This window comes from Triturus cristatus, chromosome 8 (assembly GCF_964204655.1).
Source record: "Triturus cristatus chromosome 8, aTriCri1.1, whole genome shotgun sequence".
Taxonomy (NCBI): Eukaryota; Metazoa; Chordata; class Amphibia; order Caudata; family Salamandridae; genus Triturus; species Triturus cristatus.
Window position 1 is genome coordinate 29,282,917 of NC_140591.1, and position 19,871 is coordinate 29,302,787.

The 19,871-nt window shown below is 48.9% G+C and overlaps 1 protein-coding gene across 2 annotated transcripts in view; it reads left to right on the forward strand.

Moving 5' to 3' along the window:
- LOC146799880 (general transcription factor II-I repeat domain-containing protein 2-like) overlaps positions 1 to 19,871 on the forward strand; it is an 83,401-nt gene that overhangs the window by 54,562 nt on the left and 8,968 nt on the right. For both annotated transcript variants that reach the window (XM_085620802.1, XM_085620803.1), the window contains 2 exons: positions 14,531 to 14,641; positions 17,792 to 17,902. In XM_085620802.1, coding sequence (XP_085476928.1) covers positions 14,531 to 14,641; positions 17,792 to 17,902 — 222 coding nt within the window. The remainder of the gene's footprint in view (positions 1 to 14,530; positions 14,642 to 17,791; positions 17,903 to 19,871) is intronic.

Below are 19,871 nucleotides of genomic sequence, written 5' to 3' on the forward strand. Positions count from 1 at the left end.
CTGGGCAAATGGGGAAGTAGATAGGTGCAGAGGTTACACTGCCAGGGCCACTCGGGCGGCTGGGTGCAGAGTGCTTTTGAGCCTTCGGGCGCTCAATTGATTTCAGTGGGAAAGCTCCTGGTTAGAAAAAGGCTGCAAGCTCGGGGACGAAGTTTCTTCAGGTGCCACCACCACTTTGAGAGGTAAGTTGGATAGTTGGAGGATATGTAGGTACCCAGGAGTTGGGCACAGGGGGCTGCAGGGCGCCGGGTGCAGGGGTGCCTTTTGGTGTCGGGAAATCTTACCTTCTGTTGATCGCGGTTGAGGAGGTACCTGGTTCTGAGGCTGCAGGCGTCGTCAGGAGCGTCGAGGAAAGTCCTTGGGTGCCGGACTCTGGGTCACCGTCGCCGGGGGGTCATCCTCGTGGTCTTTGTTCACTCCGGCACAGGCCAGGCTTGACAGGTGCAGAGTGTGCAGGGTTCGCGGTTCCGGGCTGATGCCAGGGATTAGAAGCTGATTTTGAGCAGAGCCTCTGCTCATGGGAGTCCCAGGTGCTTAGAGCTAAAAGGTAGCCAGGTCCTCCGGGGTTTGTGAGGTTGCTGGCCACAAAAGGTGCCGGGATGTAGCAGGAGCAGGTTCGAGGGTCGACAGGCCGGTAGGGCTGGGGCCAAAGCTGTCGGTGTCTCCCTCTTCTTAGCAGCTGCACAGCAGGTCTTCGTTCTTTTTGCTCTTCTTTGTATCTTGGAATCTGGGGAAAGAAGGTTCAGGGTGCCCCTAAATACTAGATTTAGGGGCGTTACAGGTAAGTAAAGGGCAGGGACCAATGGGTCCCTGTCCTGGTGTGGGTACACCCCCTATTCTGCCACTCTCCTGTGGGAGGGGGGCAGTAGCCTAGTCCTGATTGGGTAGGGCCTCCCATCTTCAAGATGGCGAGCGCCTGGAGATGTGCTTCACCTTGCCTCCCCCACCTGAGGGGTGGGGTTGGCAGGCTGGCACAGCCCCTGTCCTTCTTTGGGGTTTCCGGCCAGGCTTCCTGCCAGAGTGGGGGCTGCCAGTGGCCTGGGGAAGCTCACAGAGGCGGCATGCCTTTGAAGCTTCCCCCTGTCCATCCTGGGGGAGGAGACCTAGCACCTCGCCCAGGATGTGCATTGTTGCAGGCCCAGGAGAGCAGGGACTCTCCTACCCAGGGATCCAGCAACATGTCTGCTGTGTGGCAGCCTAGGCAGCCTCCCAGACCAGAAGTGGATTGTAGGTTAGGTTTCAGGGGGCATCTCTAAGATGCCCTCTGGGGTACATTAAATCCCACACTGGCATCAGTGTGGGTTTAATGTGCTGAGAAGTTTGATACCAAACTTCTCAGTCTTCAGTGTTGCCATTATGGTGCTGTGGAGTTCGTGTTTGACGAGCTCTCAGCACCATGCACTCTTAAATGGCAGCACTGCACTTACAGTGCCCAGAAATGGACCTGGGTACTGTAGGAGTACAGGGCTCATGCTCCTGTGCCCACACCACTGGCATAGGGCACCCAGCTAGAGGGGTGGCTCATGTATGCCAGGGCAGTGTAGGTGGTGGGCATGGTACACAGGGATGTGTGCCATGTCGACTCTTTGTTTTGTCTTGTACCCAGACACTCAGCCTGCAAGGGCAGTGTGTGTGTGCTAGGGTACAGGGCCTCTAAGGGTGGCACAATGAGTGCTGCAGCCCTTAGCGGCCTTCCCTGGTCACAAGGCCCTGGGTACCTAGGGTACCATTTACCAGGGGCTGACATTTGGCCAGGGTTTGCCAATTTGTGTTTGAGGTTTTTAGGGACGGAAGATAGGCCCTGGGCACCTGATTGGCAGGAGTCCAGGGCACACTCAGTCAAAGTACATTCCGCAATTCAGCAAAAAGTGGGGGCATACCATGCAAGAAAGATGGCACTTTCTCACAGCTAGCGGTAGTCGCAGCCCATCTAAGAAGACAACACATTCATGTCTTCCCATACCTCGACGACTGGCTCATAAAAGCCAGCTCGTACAACCAGTGTGTTCATCACACTCACGCGACTATCCAATTACTCCACCACATGGGATTTACAATAAACCACACCAAGTCTTATCTGCAACCCTCTCACGCGCAACAGTACATCGGCGCCACAATAGATGCCTCAAAAGCGCTAACCTATCCCAGTCCAGCCAGGATAGCAAGCATTCTCGCTCTCCTCACCAAATTTCAGCCACATCACTCTCTTCCAGCTCGAGTGTTCATGCAGCTCATAGGGATGATGGCCTCTTGCATATTCATAGTGCCTCACGCAAGACTTCAGATGCGTCCCATACAAGAGTGCTTAGCACGCCAATGGAACCAGGCTCAAGGTCAGCTAACAGATCTGGTGTTGGTAGACTGTCGCACTCATCGCGCTCTGCAGTGGTGGAACACCAAAAACCTTTCCAAAGGGCGACCATTCCTAGAGCCAGTTTCTCAAATTGTCATGACAGCGGGCGCATCGCTTTCCGGCTGGGGAGCTCACCTATTACATCACACCATGCAGGGCAGGTGGACACCTCAACAAAAGTTATTCCATGATCAATCACCTGGAATTACTGGCCATATTCCTCGCCTTAAAAGCATTCCAAAAACAAATATCAGGCAAGACTGTCCTAATCCGCACGGACAACATGACAGCCATGTACTACATACAGAAACCGCTCGTAGGCTTGGGACTGCTGACAACTGTGGGAGCATCACGCAAACGCCGCGCTGCCCTGGGGGCGATACTCACCGGACTACAAACATCAGAAGGCGGGACTGCTAGGACTGCGAGGACCAGGCTGCTTGGCGGTGAGCGCAGCTGCATCCTCTTCCTGGCTCCTCCCCCAGAAGGTTCTTGACGCCTCGCGGCCCCCGCTTCACGGGTGCCGCTCGTAGGCTTGGGACTGCTGACAACTGTGGGAGCATCACGCAAACGCCGCGCTGCCCTGGGGGCGATACTCACCGGACTACAAACATCAGAAGGCGGGACTGCTAGGACTGCGAGGACCAGGCTGCTTGGCGGTGAGCGCAGCTGCATCCTCTTCCTGGCTCCTCCCCTCACGCCCCTCTGTCTTCATCTTGTACTTTTCCTACCGCGCGCAAGCGGGACGCGCGCGGGACTAAGCCCGGGGCGAAGACCGGGCTAAGAGCTGGCCGTTTGAGGCCGTTCAAGACTGGAGACACTGGGCTGGGTCACCCCCCTTATATCTTAGTAAGTGTATGTGACTGCGACCTTCTTACTGATATTGATATTGGTGGGAATAATGTCTAGGAATAAAAATGTAGCCGCTGGCACATCTATGGCAGGGACCCTGGACAATTTTATTGTTAGAGCTGCAAACATTTTAGAACGAGAAATAGACCTTACCGAGCGACGTTTATCGCTTGAACCTTTTACAACCAAACGCTCATCTCTAGGGAAAATCGCCTCATCTGTAACACCAGGGGTAACCACCATTAACCTTATACCATCTGAATGTCTGTCTAGTGAAACTGAAAGTGCAGACCTCAGTACTGATTTAACTATTGACAGTAACAAGCGCAGAGACATTATAAGGTCCACTATACCTATAACTACTATGGCGGTTGCTGCTAACAATTCAACTGAAGGTGTTTCTACCCGCGCACAATTACATGCAATAACCGAGGCTACCTCACTTTCCTCCTCCTCTCCCTTAAATTTAGGAGCAAAACCGAAACTTAAGGCTGCTCCGCAAGTAAAAAGGGGGAGACAACCAAAAGGGTCGAAAAACAAAAATAAAACAAATGCGTCTAACATTACCCCAGGCGCTGCTGAATATCCTCTGAACGAAGTCCCCTCAGACTTGACCAGGCAACTAGATGTTGGGTTTCAGGCTAAAATAATAGAAGTGTTTGAAAATTCAACCCGTCTGATTCTGGATAGACTTTCCAAGATCGAGGAGCGACTACAGAAATTAGAAAAGACTGCCTCTGCTAATTTAGAACATAATCAATTTTTGAGGACAGACCTACTTAGGGAGCTCCATGAACACCCTCTTCTCTCCAAAACTGCCAGCAACCCTAAAGAGAAAACTCCCCCCCCTATGGTTTTGCCGTTAATCGACAAGCATTTGGGATTATTAGAGGACAACTGTGCAAACACAGCCTGCATTGAGAACACCACGACTAGTAGTGGCCTTCAAAACTCCTATGCAGGAGTAAAGCCCCAGCAGAATCCATCGGAAGTTAACAAAAAAACCAACAATCTTATTCCACAAGACAGTAATGAGGTAGCAAATAGAACTGTTCCTGTCCAAGATGTTGTTCCCAAACTACCTACCTTAGACCTTCCCCCAGAATCCTCACCCTACGTCATCATACTGGCGGGAGTACCTGGCTTGCAGGGAAAAACCAATGAGTCTTATTTAGAATTGAGGAACAAAACTATCTATTGGCTTAATTCCAACCGACCCCTCCCTCCCAACATTCATACTAAAATCCTATTTGTACGGAGAGTTAGTTGGCTGGGTAGAAGGAGTAAAGACATACCGGGAGACTGTATAATTGTTAATTTTAAGGACACTCAGGCTGTAAAATATATCCAGCACGTACAATGTTTTGACCCTAACACAAACATTATTCCACTACCTCTCGATTACTTTTATCCTCACCATTCAGCAAACAAGCAGTGGGAACTAGTAGGGAGGGCAAAAATACACACTAACCAGGCAAGAGGTATGTTGCCTATACCCAGGCAAGGCTGGTTGGAGACTATTCCACTGTCAAACAGGTATAGCTGTCTGGATATGGTCGACTGACTACCCCTGAATTACAACGTCGTCGAATTTGCGGGGGAAGTCACAGTGGGTGACAAGTCAAATTTACCGACAGACCCACGGCCCGCAAAATCGTCAACTTCCTTAGAGAACAACTTAGGAATTATCCCTATTAATACTGACGACAACGAGCAAACTGACCACCTTACATTGCCGAGCAGCGGATCTTCTAAATCTGTTGCCCCTGGCGTAACTCCTATAGTGATCTCATCTTTAGAGGGCGACACATGCCATTCTATTAGACTTCTATCTTGGAATGTTGCAGGGCTGTCCTCCAGGTTAGGCGACATAAATTGTGCTTCCTTTATCAAACGGTTTTCGATTGCCTGCCTCCAGGAATGCTGGACGGTTGAGCCCATTCACATGAATGGTTATCGTACTTACCATACGCCAGCTGTACACACGCTGAGAGGGAGAAATAAAGGAGGGCTTTGTATTTATGTCTCAAACTGCCTAAAGGAAATTAAGATTTCTTTTTTCTCCAATTCCATCTTCTACCAGATTTTGCATATAACACTGGGAGGCAATCAACATATCAACTTGATAAATTTCTATAATAACATACCGAAAGATGCTTGGGCCTCGACCTACAAAGAATTACTTGAGACCCTTAAAAATATAGATGAAAAAGAACGCATTGATAGCTGTGTGATCTGGATGGGCGATTTTAATTATTTTCTATGCCCATTGAGTGACCAAAACCTATGCGGACTGGGTGAGACAGATGGTGTTCCTGTGACACATTTCTCACATACATCTTTGGGAAAACATCTAAATGAGATGCTTTTTTCCTTGGACCTGGGCTTTGTGAACGAACTATGTTCCCCACCAGTCTCTTTTAACCCCACATTCATTGGGCGGGGTTGCAAATCAATAATTGACTTTATGTTAATATCAAAACGCTATTCCCACTACATTCTTGCGTTTGAAACATGTGAGGTAGCAATGAGCGACCACTTACCGCTCAGTATGTCCCTTAATATAATGTTGGGTAAAAAGAACATGGTTACTAAGACCCAGACCCTGTATGACTTTAAATTAGAACTTGCAAAGAAGAACGGTTATACCCTAAAATGGGATAAAGTGGAACCAGTGGCCTTCCTAGGAAAACTAATTCGCTCCAAGGAAGAGGAATTTAATATCTGTCTTACTGAGCACATTGAGCCTCCTAAAGTCAATGAAGCTTTCCTTAGCATCTCGGAGGAAATTAAAAAGCTACTCACGAGACCACTGCATTCTGGGGCAAACAAAATTAAGAGATGGTTTGATAGAGAGTGCAGCAAGACCCACGCTCATTTAATGGAACAATTAAAAAGGGAGCCTAGGGTAATGGCTGAAGTTAGATCAGCCAGATCTGCCTACCAACAGGCAGTAAAAAAAAGGAAAAAACAAATTAAACAGGAAGCCTGGAGTACTCTTCGGGAAACTTGCATCTCCAAAAATAACACCGCATTTTGGAAAGCGGTGAATGCTCCGTTTTTCTCCAAAGATTCAACAGACTCTATGGTAATAGCAATCTCGGAAGAAGGCTGGTTGTCCTTTTTCCGTGAACTTTACACAAAGGATTCTCAGGTCGAGACAGAAGGGGACTTTAATTTAGGCAATAAGGACATAGTACCCTATCCAATAGACATCGATTTCACCATGGAGGAAGTTCTGATAGCCATCAATAAGAGCCCAGCGGGTAAGGCCCCGGGTCCGGATGGCATTCCCGTAGATGTTTTTAAGGCTAACAGTAAGTTATGGGCCCCCCTGCTAACCAACGTTCTTAACAGTTTCACTAAAACGGGCTTCCCAAAGAGCTGGCAGGAAGCCATTGTGGTACCCATTTTCAAGAAAGGAGATCGTAGTTCACCTAAATGCTACAGACCGATCTCCTTACTTGATTCACTCATGAAGATCGCGGGGAGAGTTATACTCGATAAATTACAAGCATGGATGAACACCACAGGTACTCTCTCCCAATTTCAATACGGTTTTAGGGAAGGTCTAGGCACAATTGAGCAAGGTCTGAATTTAGCACTCCTAGTAGCCAAATACGTCGAGGCAAAAAAAGAGAACTTGTTTCTTACATTTGTGGATTTAAGTTCGGCCTTTGACTGCATCAACCACAATAAACTCTGGCTAACTATGCAGGAAATGGGAGTGGACCCAAACCTCCTTATATTCATTAGAGAACTATATCGGGAGGCGGGCGCAAGGGTACGCTATGGGGAAAAGGGGGATTGTACTTCCAAATTTTCCATAGAAAAGGGTGTGAGACAAGGCTGTATTTTAGCACCATTTTTATTTAACTTATATATTAACTCGGTCGCGTCTCACCTCCTGGAAGATAAGCAGGACTATCCCAAAATTGGCAACTCCTTTATTCCCATTCTCCTATATGCAGACGATGCTGTAATCATGGCCCGGACCCAAATCGGTCTCCAGAGATCGATTACTAGCTTTTCCGAATATATGGGCAGTAGAGGCCTAAAGATTAATATAAGCAAAACATTTAACATGTGCTGTACAAAAAAGAATAATCTCAGCTGCAATTCATTTTTATCTAACACGAAAATCATGACTGTTAATACTTTTTCGTACCTAGGTATCACCTTTGACAATAAGGGAACTTGGACAGCGGCAGGTGATTCCCGAAAGCTAGCATTCTCACGAGCAATTGGGGCGGTTAAACATTTTTCAAATAAGGTTGGAGGTCGCCCGGTACCAGTCTTGCTTGATATCTATAGAGCCAAGTGCGTATCAACTGCAATATGGGGGATTGTGAACACCTCAAGTACTCAAATCCAGATTTGCCAGAATGCTTTCCTGCGGTATCTATTGGCTGTGCCGGGGTCAACTTCTTCTTATGCCTGTCATCAAGAGTTGGGCGTGCCTTACATTGCCGATCTTATCAAATTGGAGCCCATCTTGCTGTGGCATAAAGTCTGGTCTGGAACCGAGACAGTCCTGAACAGGGAAATAATAAAGGATTGCCTAGGCCTAGATGGAGCACTGAAAATTCCCTGGTTCAATTATGTAAGGAAATTCTTCACTGAATTGGGCCATCCGGAATTCTTCAATTCTCCAGCTAGTATGACGAATTTCTCAAGAAAGAAGCTCAAGCAAATTTGTCTGCACTTCCTCTCAGAGGAACGCTGGATGTCAGAAAAAAGCAAGAGCTCTGTCATGGCCAATCAGCTACTTATTACAAACCCAGGTATCCAACCATACTTGAAATTAGTCCCCAGCTGCTATACTCGTATGCTGCTATCTCGTTTTAGGGCTGACATCTTTTTTAGAATGGTCACATTCCCTGAGAAGAATTGCTGGCTTAAGGAACTTACTCCTTGTCCCTGCGACCAGATTTCTGTCCAATCTTCCCTTCATTGTATCCTTTTTTGCAAATTTTATTCAGAACCGAGAAAAAGTATTCTTTGACCAGTTTTAAAAAAACTAGGGTTGAGACAATGTAGAGCGGCGCTGGTCAGATTACAAATGTTAGATGATGAATTCCTTATCTTTTCGGTCTCTATGTTTCTAAAAACCGTTATTAGATTCAGGATCTCTATGAATTAGATCATTTTTTAATATGCTGTTATTTTTAACCTTGAAAGTCTTGATTTAATGAATGAAATGTGATGCATATTTGCTTTTATGGTTTTGTATTTTAAAAATCGAATAAAGCTGTTTCTGATTCTGATTCTTACATACAGAAACAAGGCGGGACACACTCTCTGAAGCTCTCTCAGCTAGCACAGAACATATGGAGATGGGCTATACCTCAGAACATTTTTCTCCTAGCCCAACATGTCCCAGGAGTCCAAAACACCATAGCCAATCTGTTAAGTCGTCAAACGCAACAGATCCACGAGTGGGAACTTCATCCACAAGTTCTTCAACCATTCTTTCAAATATGGGGGCAACCACAGATAGACCTCTTCGCCACCCACGAAAATGCCAAATGCCCAAGCTTTGCCGCCATATACCCACACCCATTGGCCAAAGGCAATGCGATATGGATGAACTGGTCAAGCAGATTTGCGTACACCTTTCCGCCTCTCCCACTCATACCACTGGTGGTGCGCAAATTACGGCAACACTCACTGACTCTCATTCTAGTTGCTCCAACTTTGGCCAGACAACCGTGGTACACCCCATTACTGGAACTGTCCGTAGTTCCGCACCAAAGATTACACCTCTCACCACGCCTCTTAACCCAGTACCGTGGAGAGAACAGACACCCGGACCCAGCTCAGCTCAACCTTGCGATCTGGCTCCTGAAATCTTAGAATTCGGTTACCTTAACCTTCCTCCTGACTGTATGAACGTCATTAAGGAAGCTAGACGTCCTACCACTAGAGCCTGCTACGCAGCCAAGTGGAAACAATTTGTGATATATTATAACAATAACATCAATCCCCTAGATGTGTCTATCCAACACATCATAGGTTACCTACTACACCTATAAAGGTGCAACTTAGCCTATACGTCTATTGGACTACACCTTGCTGCCTTAGCAGCATATCTACAAAATAGACAACATTTATCACTATTAAGGGTACCTGCCATAAAAGCCTTTATGGAAGGACTCAAAAAGAAAATTCCTCCTAGAGTTCCACCCTCACCTGTGTGGAATTTAAACATCGTTCTCACAAGACTAATGGGACTACAATTCTTAACATGGAAGGTTGCTTTCCTAGTGGCCATTACTTCTCTAAGAAGAGTTAGTGAGCTACAGGCACCAACTATTCAGGAACCTTTCTTGCAAATCCATCACAATAAGGTTGTACTCTGAACTAATCCTAAAGTCATTTCTCCCTTCCACCTCAATCAATTTGTGGAGTTGCCCGTATTCTTCTCGCAGCCACACACTCGCAGAAAGAGTTCTACATACTTTAGATGTTAAAAGAGCATTGCTCTATTACATTGAGAGAACACAACCTTTTCGAAAGACTAAACAACTTTTTATTTTTCTCACCACCACGCAAAGGCAATCCCATATCAAAGTCCGGAATAGCCAGATGGATTGTTAAATGCATATACATTTGCTACCACAAAGCAAAACGTACTTTAACTGTTCCTCCTAGAGCCCACTCTACAAGAAAAATTGGGGCTTCTATGGCATTTTTAGGGAACATTCCCTTAGATGACATGTGCAGAGCAGGTACATGGTCTACACCGCACACGTTCACAAAACACTATTGTGTTGATGTGCAAACTAAGCAACAAGCTAGTGTGGGCCAAGCTGTACTCAAAACACTATTTCAGACTACTGCAACAGATACTGGTGGCCACTGATAAGAAGGGGGACTGCTATACAATCTATGCATAGTGTGTAATCTGCAGCTCAAATGCCTCGAACGGGAAATGCTACTTACCAGTTTGCATCTGTTCTTGGCATGTAGAGCTGCAGATCTACACACGCCCACCCGCCTCCCCGGCTTCCTCTATCTGTCCCAGTATTATCTTATTTAGATACAGCATACAAGGGCATCTTCCTGTTTCTTACAAAGCTCCATCATTTCGCTGCTGGCGAAAAACAATCTGAGGATGGAGCCGATGCCCATGTGCACTATGATCCTAAGGAGGAGTCACCTGTCTCGTGACTTCCAAAGACTTTCCAGGACAAAAACAAGTGCAAACATCCGGGCCCACCACCAGATGGCGATCTATGCATAGTGTGTAGATCTGCAGCTCTACATGCCAAGAACAGATGCACACTGGTAAGTAGCATTTCCCTTTTCCTGTTGCCCCAACGTTCTACCTCTGACACAAACGCAAAATCGTGGGGGCGTCGTACTGATTCCATGTGCAGGATATATCTTTCTTGGTCACCAAGCAAGCTACCACAATAAACATTCGCTCAGCCTGCGTTCCCCCCCTCCCCCCCCCCAGCTCCTTCCTCAGAAGCGCAGTACGTGGACTCAAGTCCAGAAGGCGCCCCAGAACCGCTGAGACTTCCCAACCCATCACTTCCCAGAAGGGGCACAGCGTCGGGCAGGACCATGCCACATGAAAGAAATCTGCCGTCGGGAGGGCACATCGCATGCAAGAACCTGATGCGGTGGGTGACATTCGGTGTAGGCAGTGTGGGGAGAGAACTCACATGAAAATAGGTTATTTGGATCATGCACATACGGAAAGAGATTGCCAGTTTGAGGGGTGCGAGACAGGCCTCCCTCCAGTCATCTTCATTAAGCTCCTCTACCTAATGTTCCCCATTTTGTCTGAGCATATCCAAGCCATCTGGGGCACGAATGACCAATGAGAGATAAGTCAGGGCGATGGCACCTTTCCCCAAGTGCCCCAGGAAGATTTTGGCTTCAAGTGGACTATAATCCGGGATCGAGGCGTCTAGGGAGATGTGATTGTAGGGCATGTCGTAGCTGGACAAAGCGAAAAAGTTGTGAATTAGCTGATTCCTTATCAATTTAAACCCATTTTAAGAGTTAATAAAAAGTCATCAACTACTAAAATGATTTTACGTTGTTAAAAGAACAGTTGCAAACTCCATCTCAGAGTGTTTGCAACCGAAAAACTGCTTTGTACACTGTCCCTTTGTACTATAATATAGTATGATAACGCTCCTGCTGTGCAGGGATAGAGTTCAGAGACAGATGCACCATGCTACCCCTGCTGTGCTGGGATTGGCTTCACAGGGACCGTTATGGTGCCACTAAAGAAACTGACACTCACTAAAGTGGATCTTAAAATACAGGCCGATAACTAATCCTCTGTCCCTTCTTAAAACCACCAGGAAGCTAGCCACTCTCCAGCTTTGTATGTTCTAAAGTAATGTGAGGTAATGGCAGACTGGCTTCAGATGTGGTAGAGGCACTGAAGCAGCCCTGCTAGATGTGCCTATAGAAATACTAGGTATTGCGAACAAGGAGCACACGGCATTTACTACTTGAAAGGAATGAATGTAATGAAGTGTGCAAGGTGGCAACAGGAGTCCAGTGCCCCATGTCCTGCTCCAGTGACTGACCGAAATGAATGTAGTGTGTCAGTGAGGTTAAAAGAGGGCCAGGGCCCGTTCCAGCTCATGTGACGGACTGAGAAATGAATAAATGTAACAAGTAGAGCATGGAGGCGATGACAGAGGCTCAGGGCCCTGTCTCCTGCTCCAGTGACTGACTGCAATGAATAGATGTAACAAGTAGAGCATGGAGGCGATGACCGAGGCTCAGGGCCCTGCCTCCTACTCCAGGGACTGACTGTGCAATGAATAGATGTAACAAGTAGAGCATGGAGGCGATGACAGAGGCTCAGGGCCCTGTCTCCTACTCCAGGGACTGACTGTGCAATGAATAGATTTAACAAGTAGAGCATGGAGGCGATGACAGAGGCTCAGGGCCCTGTCTCCTACTCCAGGGACTGACTGCAATGAATAGATGTAACAAGTAGAGCATGGAGGCGATGACCGAGGCTCATGGCCCTGTCTCCTACTCCAGTGACTGACTGCAATGAATAGATGTAACAAGTAGAGCATGGAGGCAATGACCGAGGCTCAGGGCCCTGTCTCCTACTCCAGGGACTGACTGTGCAATGAATAGATGTAACAAGTAGAGCATGGAGGCGATGACAGAGGCTCAGGGCCCTGCCTCCTGCTCCAGGGACTGACTGTGAAATGAATAGATGTAACAAGTAGAGCATGGAGGCGATGACCGAGGCTCAGGGCCCTGTCTCCTACTCCAGGGACTGACTGTGCAATGAATAGATGTAACAAGTAGAGCATGGAGGCGATGACAGAGGCTCAGGGCCCTGTCTCCTGCTCCAGTGACTGACTGCAATGAATAGATGTAACAAGTAGAGCATGGAGGCGATGACCGAGGCTCAGGGCCCTGTCTCCTACTCCAGGGACTGACTGTGCAATGAATAGATGTAACAAGTAGAGCATGGAGGCGATGACAGAGGCTCAGGGCCCTGCCTCCTGCTCCAGGGACTGACTGTGTAATGAATAGATGTAACAAGTAGAGCATGGAGGCGATGACAGAGGCTCAGGGCCCTGTCTCCTGCTCCAGTGACTGACTGCAATGAATAGATGTAACAAGTAGAGCATGGAGGCGATGACCGAGGCTCATGGCCCTGTCTCCTACTCCAGTGACTGACTGCAATGAATAGATGTAACAAGTAGAGCATGGAGGCAATGACCGAGGCTCAGGGCCCTGTCTCCTACTCCAGGGACTGACTGTGCAATGAATAGATGTAACAAGTAGAGCATGGAGGCGATGACAGAGGCTCAGGGCCCTGTCTCCTGCTCCAGTGACTGACTGCAATGAATAGATGTAACAAGTAGAGCATGGAGGCGATGACCGAGGCTCAGGGCCCTGTCTCCTACTCCAGGGACTGACTGTGCAATGAATAGATGTAACAAGTAGAGCATGGAGGCGATGACAGAGGCTCAGGGCCCTGCCTCCTGCTCCAGGGACTGACTGTGTAATGAATAGATGTAACAAGTAGAGCATGGAGGCGATGACAGAGGCTCAGGGCCCTGTCTCCTGCTCCAGTGACTGACTGCAATGAATAGATGTAACAAGTAGAGCATGGAGGCGATGACCGAGGCTCAGGTCCCTGTCTCCTACTCCAGGGACTGACTGTGCAATGAATAGATGTAACAAGTAGAGCATGGAGGCGATGACAGAGGCTCAGGGCCCTGTCTCCTGCTCCAGTGACTGACTGCAATGAATAGATGTAACAAGTAGAGCATGGAGGCGATGACAGAGGCTCAGGGCCCTGTCTCCTGCTCCAGTGACTGACTGTGAAATGAATAGATGTAACAAGTAGAGCATGGAGGCGATGACAGAGGCTCAGGGCCCTGCCTCCTGCTCCAGGGACTGACTGTGCAATGAATAGATGTAACAAGTAGAGCATGGAGGCGATGACAGAGGCTCAGGGCCCTGTCTCCTGCTCCAGTGACTGACTGCAATGAATAGATGTAACAAGTAGAGCATGGAGGCGATGACAGAGACTCAGGGCCCTGTGTCCTGCTCCAGTGACTGACTGCAATGAATAGATGTAACCAGTAGAGCATGGAGGCGATGACAGAGGCTCAGGGCCCCGTCTCCTGCTCCAGTGACTGACTGCAATGAATAGATGTAACAAGTAGAGCATGGAGGCGATGACCGATGCTCAGGTCCCTGTCTCCTGCTCCAGTGACTGACTGCAATGAATAGATGTAACAAGTAGAGCATGGAGGCGATGACCGAGGCTCAGGGCCCTGTCTCCTACTCCAGGGACTGACTGTGCAATGAATAGATGTAACAAGTAGAGCATGGAGGCGATGACAGAGACTCAGGGCCCTGTGTCCTGCTCCAGTGACTGACTGCAATGAATAGATGTAACCAGTAGAGCATGGAGGCGATGACAGAGGCTCAGGGCCCCGTCTCCTGCTCCAGTGACTGACTGCAATGAATAGATGTAACAAGTAGAGCATGGAGGCGATGACCGAGGCTCAGGTCCCTGTCTCCTGCTCCAGTGACTGACTGCAATGAATAAATGTAACAAGTAGAGCATGGAGGCGACGACAGAGGCTCAGGGCCCTGCCTCCTGCTCCAGGGACTGACTGTGCAATGAATAGATGTAACAAGTAGAGCATGGAGGTGATGACCGAGGCTCAGGGCCCTGTCTCCTACTCCAGGGACTGACTGTGCAATGAATGCTTGTAATGAGGCCAGTGAGTGGCTGAAGAGGACCGGGACACACTCCAGCTTTGGTGATCGCTTTAAAATAATTCTTTGGTTTCTTCATTATTACAGAAGAAGCGTTCGACATCGTGGTGGTATCGGATAGCATCAAAGAAGAGAGAGAGGACTATTCCATGGCTGATCCGTGCTCTGAGGAAGTAAAAAACGCCTTCTTCCCGGCAGGTAAGTTGTCTTCCTGCTTAGAATCATATGACTTTGTAATCAGTCACAGTCACGAGGAGAGCAAGGAGGGGACCGAGGTGACCAGGGCCCATCCCTGCTCGAGTGAGTGACTGACTGTGAAGCTAATGTAATAAAGAGAGCAAGGAGGGGACCGAGGGGACCAGGGCCCCTTCCCTGCTCGAGTGAGTGACTGACTGTGAAGCTAATGTAATAAAGAGAGCAAGGAAGGGACCGAGGTGACATGGGCCCCTTCCCTGCTCGAGCGAGCGACTGACTGTGAAGCTAATGTAATAAAGAGAGCAAGGAGGGGACCGAGGTGACCAGGGCCCCTTCCCTGCTCGAGCGAGCGACTGACTGTGAAGCTAATGTAATAAAGAGAGCAAGGAGGGGACCGAGGTGACCAGGGCCCCATCCCTGCTCGAGTGACTGACTGACTGACTGTGAAACGAATGTAATACAGAGAGCAAGGATACAACAGAGGTGACCAGGGCCCATCCTTGCTCGAGGGAGTGACTGACTGTGAAACTAATGTAATAAAGAGAGCAAGGAGGGGACCGAGGTGACCAGGGCCCCATCCCTGCTCGAGTGACTGACTGTGAAACTAATGTAATAAAGAGAGCAAGGATACAACAGAGGTGACCAGGGCCCCTTCCCTGCTCGAGGGAGTGACTGACTGTGAAGCTAATGTAATAAAGAGAGCAAGGAGGGGACCGAGGGGACCAGGGCCCCTTCCCTGCTCGAGTGAGTGACTGACTGTGAAGCTAATGTAATAAAGAGAGCAAGGAAGGGACCGAGGTGACATGGGCCCCTTCCCTGCTCGAGCGAGCGACTGACTGTGAAGCTAATGTAATAAAGAGAGCAAGGAGGGGACCGAGGTGACCAGGGCCCCTTCCCTGCTCGAGCGAGCGACTGACTGTGAAGCTAATGTAATAAAGAGAGCAAGGAGGGGACCGAGGTGACCAGGGCCCCATCCCTGCTCGAGTGACTGACTGACTGACTGTGAAACGAATGTAATACAGAGAGCAAGGATACAACAGAGGTGACCAGGGCCCATCCTTGCTCGAGGGAGTGACTGACTGTGAAACTAATGTAATAAAGAGAGCAAGGAGGGGACCGAGGTGACCAGGGCCCCATCCCTGCTCGAGTGACTGACTGTGAAACTAATGTAATAAAGAGAGCAAGGATACAACAGAGGTGACCAGGGCCCCTTCCCTGCTCGAGGGAGTGACTGACTGTGAAACTAATGTAATAAAGAGAGCAAGGAGGGGACCGAGTGGGACCAGGGCCCCTTCCCTGCTCGAGTGACTGACTGACTGTGAAACCAATGTAATAAAGAGAGCAAGGAGGGGACCGAGGTGACCAGGGCCCATCCCTGTTCGAGGGAGTGACTGACTGTGAAACTAATGTAATAAAGAGAGCAAGGAGGGGACCGAGGTGACCAGGGCCCCTTCCCTGCTCGAGCGAGCGACTGACTGTGAAACGAATGTAATAAAGAGAGCAAGGAGTGGACCGAGGTGACCAGGGCCCCTTCCCTGCTCGAGTGAGTGACTGACTGTGAAACCAATGTAATAAAGAGAGCAAGGAGGGGACCGAGGTGACCAGGGCCCCTTCCCTGCTCGAGTGAGTGACTGACTGTGAAACGAATGTAATAAAGAGAGCAAGGAGGAGACCGAGGTGACCAGGGCCCATCCCTGCTCGAGGGAGTGACTGACTGTGAAACTAATGTAATAAAGAGAGCAAGGAGGGGACCGAGGTGACCAGGGCCCCATCCCTGCTCGAGTGACTGACTGTGAAACTAATGTAATAAAGAGAGCAAGGAGGAGACCGAGGTGACCAGGGCCCATCCCTGCTCGAGGGAGTGACTGACTGTGAAACTAATGTAATAAAGAGAGCAAGGAGGGGACCGAGGTGACCAGGGCCCCTTCCCTGCTCGAGTGAGTGACTGACTGTGAAACCAATGTAATAAAGAGAGCAAGGAGGGGACCGAGGTGACCAGGGCCCCTTCCCTGCTCGAGCGAGCGACTGACTGTGAAACGAATGTAATAAAGAGAGCAAGGAGGGGACCGAGGTGACCAGGGCCCCTTCCCTGCTCGAGTGAGTGACTGACTGTGAAACCAATGTAATAAAGAGAGCAAGGAGGGGACCGAGGTGACCAGGGCCCCTTCCCTGCTCGAGTGAGTGACTGACTGTGAAACCAATGTAATAAAGAGAGCAAGGAGGGGACCGAGGTGACCAGGGCCCCTTCCCTGCTCGAGTGAGTGACTGACTGTGAAACAAATGTAATAAAGAGAGCAAGGAGGGGACCGAGGTGACCAGGGCCCATCCCTGCTCGAGTGAGTGACTGACTGTGAAGCTAATGTAATAAAGAGAGCAAGGAGGGGACCGAGGTGACCAGGGCCCCTTCCCTGCTCGAGCGAGCGACTGACTGTGAAACGAATGTAATAAAGAGAGCAAGGAGGGGACCGAGGTGACCAGGGCCCCTTCCCTGCTCGAGTGAGTGACTGACTGTGAAACCAATGTAATAAAGAGAGCAAGGAGGGGACCGAGGTGACCAGGGCCCCTTCCCTGCTCGAGTGAGTGACTGACTGTGAAACCAATGTAATAAAGAGAGCAAGGAGGGGACCGAGGTGACCAGGGCCCCTTCCCTGCTCGAGCGAGCGACTGACTGTGAAACGAATGTAATAAAGAGAGCAAGGAGGGGACCGAGGTGACCAGGGCCCATCCCTGCTCGAGTGAGTGACTGACTGTGAAGCTAATGTAATAAAGAGAGCAAGGAGGGGACCGAGGTGACCAGGGCCCCTTCCCTGCTCGAGCGAGCGACTGACTGTGAAGCTAATGTAATAAAGAGAGCAAGGAGGGGACCGAGGTGTCCATCTCTTGCTGCTATGACTGACATGAATGAGTGTGATGCGCCCTGTGGTATGAAGAGGGCCAGGACTCGCTCCAGCTCATGTGACTGACTGAAATGAATGAATTTAATCAGGACCGCAAGGAGGTGTCCGATTTCAAAGGCCCTACCTCCTGCAGCCAGTGACTGACTGTGCACCGGATGGATGTAGTGAGGTAAGGGGGTAGTTGAAGAGGACCACAATACACACCAGCTGATGTTACTAAGCATGAAATAATGCTTTGTTTTCCCCCATTTTACAGAAGAAGAGTTCAACATAGTGATGGTCTCGGACAGCATCAAAGAAGAGCGAGGGGCCTATTCCATGGCTGATCCGTGCTCTGAGGAAGTTAAAAATGCCGTCCGCTCGGCAGGTAAGTAATCTTTCTTCATAGAATCGCATGAATATGTGATCAGTCACAGGAATGAATGACATTGAGTCTCAGTTTATAGCGACTTTCCTATTAGGATTCATACCAAATGAATGCTATGTCCAATTTAGGAGAGAAACAATGTAAGCATAAAAGCAAGTATTATGACACCCTCTCGTTTGATCAACTTTACTGAAGCTTATAAAAATCTTATGATTGATGGTATTATAGTTTTATAGTTTATTCTAATAGTATTCCTGCTGTGTAGGGGCAGAGTTCAGAGAGACCGCATCATGGTGCCCTGCTGTGCTGGGATTGGCTTTACAGACACAGTTATGGTGCCCATGAAGACGCCCACCCACGTTATGGGGGATCTTAAAGTAGAGGCCAGTAACTAACCCCCTGTTCTGTCTTGAAACCATCAACAAGTCAGTCCCTCTCTGGCTTCTACCACTCCGGGGTGATAACAGACTGGCTCATGATGTACTAGAAGCCCTGACACAGCCCTGCTAGATATGCTGGTTTTGCAGTGTGAATCATTTTTAGATTTACATGCTGTGTACTAATTCCATCATCTAGTGGTTTGGTCCAAAATTGTCTTTTTCTGTTCTCTTCTTTTTTGTTTGTTTTTTGTTGTGGGCGTCATCTTCGATCACCATTTGGTGGTATGTTCTCTATAACATGAGACGTGCACTCCGGAGGTTCCTGTGCATGTTCGCCATCTTCAGATTATTTTTTCTGCCGTTGGATGCAAGACGGAGGAGCTCTAAAAGAATCACACAGAGGTGGGCACGTCTCCTATCTTTTAAAATGTTCCCGCTGGTTTTACTGCCTAAAGTAGGGGTGTAAACCAGGAGCTGCCATATGCAGTTAGCAGCAGAGGCTGGGGGTCGAGTTTCAAAGGCAGCAGGCCTTTCAAGTTTCCCTTTTCAAGCACTGGCCCATTCTAGGGGAGGAGACATGACACCTCTGCCTTGGATGTGCATTGTTTCTGGTCACAGTGTCAGGGGCTCTCTACCCAGGGGTCCAGAAAAATGTCTGATGGTAGCTGGCTGCCTACAGCTGGTCGGAGACCACACCAGGGTTGACGGGGATTCAGAGGGCACCTCTGAAGTGCCATCTGGGTTCATAGCACAATAAATCCCACACTGGCATCTGTGTGTATTTATTGAAAGGAGTAGTACCAAACATTTCAATATTCAGTAAGGCCATCATGGTGCTGTGGAACTCGAGTTGTTGAGTTCCCAGTCTATGGACTCTCTGTGGCCTCACTGGCACTTACAATATTGGGAAGTAGTGCCCAATATTGTAGGGGCATATCTGCTCATGCAGATATGCCCTCACCTGTAGTATATTGCACCCGTCCTTAGTGCTGTGAGGCCTGCTAGAGGGGTGTAGGAAGCTGGGTTTCCATTGCAGTAACCACCTCTCTTTTTTGCCAGACTACTGGTGCACTTTGAATTGATGTGCCCTGGGTCTCTGCCCATAAGGCTTCCAGGGCCTGTGTTATTCCCCAAAACTGTACCTTTGTACTTCAATTGGCACCTTTCTGGCCACATGTAAGTCCCATGTACCATGGGTACCAAGGGCACTGTGACCAGGGAAAGCCTCTGAGGGCTGCAGCACATATTGTGCCACCCTTAGATGACCTGTTCCTTAAGAGACAGACAGACAGACACACACACACACACACACCCCTCCCCCCCCCCCCCCCCCCCCATTGCAGGCTGCGTGTTTTGGTGCAGACCAAAGTGAAGAGTGGACATGGCACGCATCCCTGTGTACCATGCCTACAAGCCACTGCCCTGGCATAGGTAAGCCACCTCTCTAGCTGGGGACACTATACCAGTGGTGAGGGTACAGGGACATGAGCACTGTACCCTACAGTGTCTAACTCCATTCTTAGACATTGTAAGTGCAGTAAAGCCATTTAGAGTATATGGTCTGGGAGTTTGTCATTACCAACTCCACA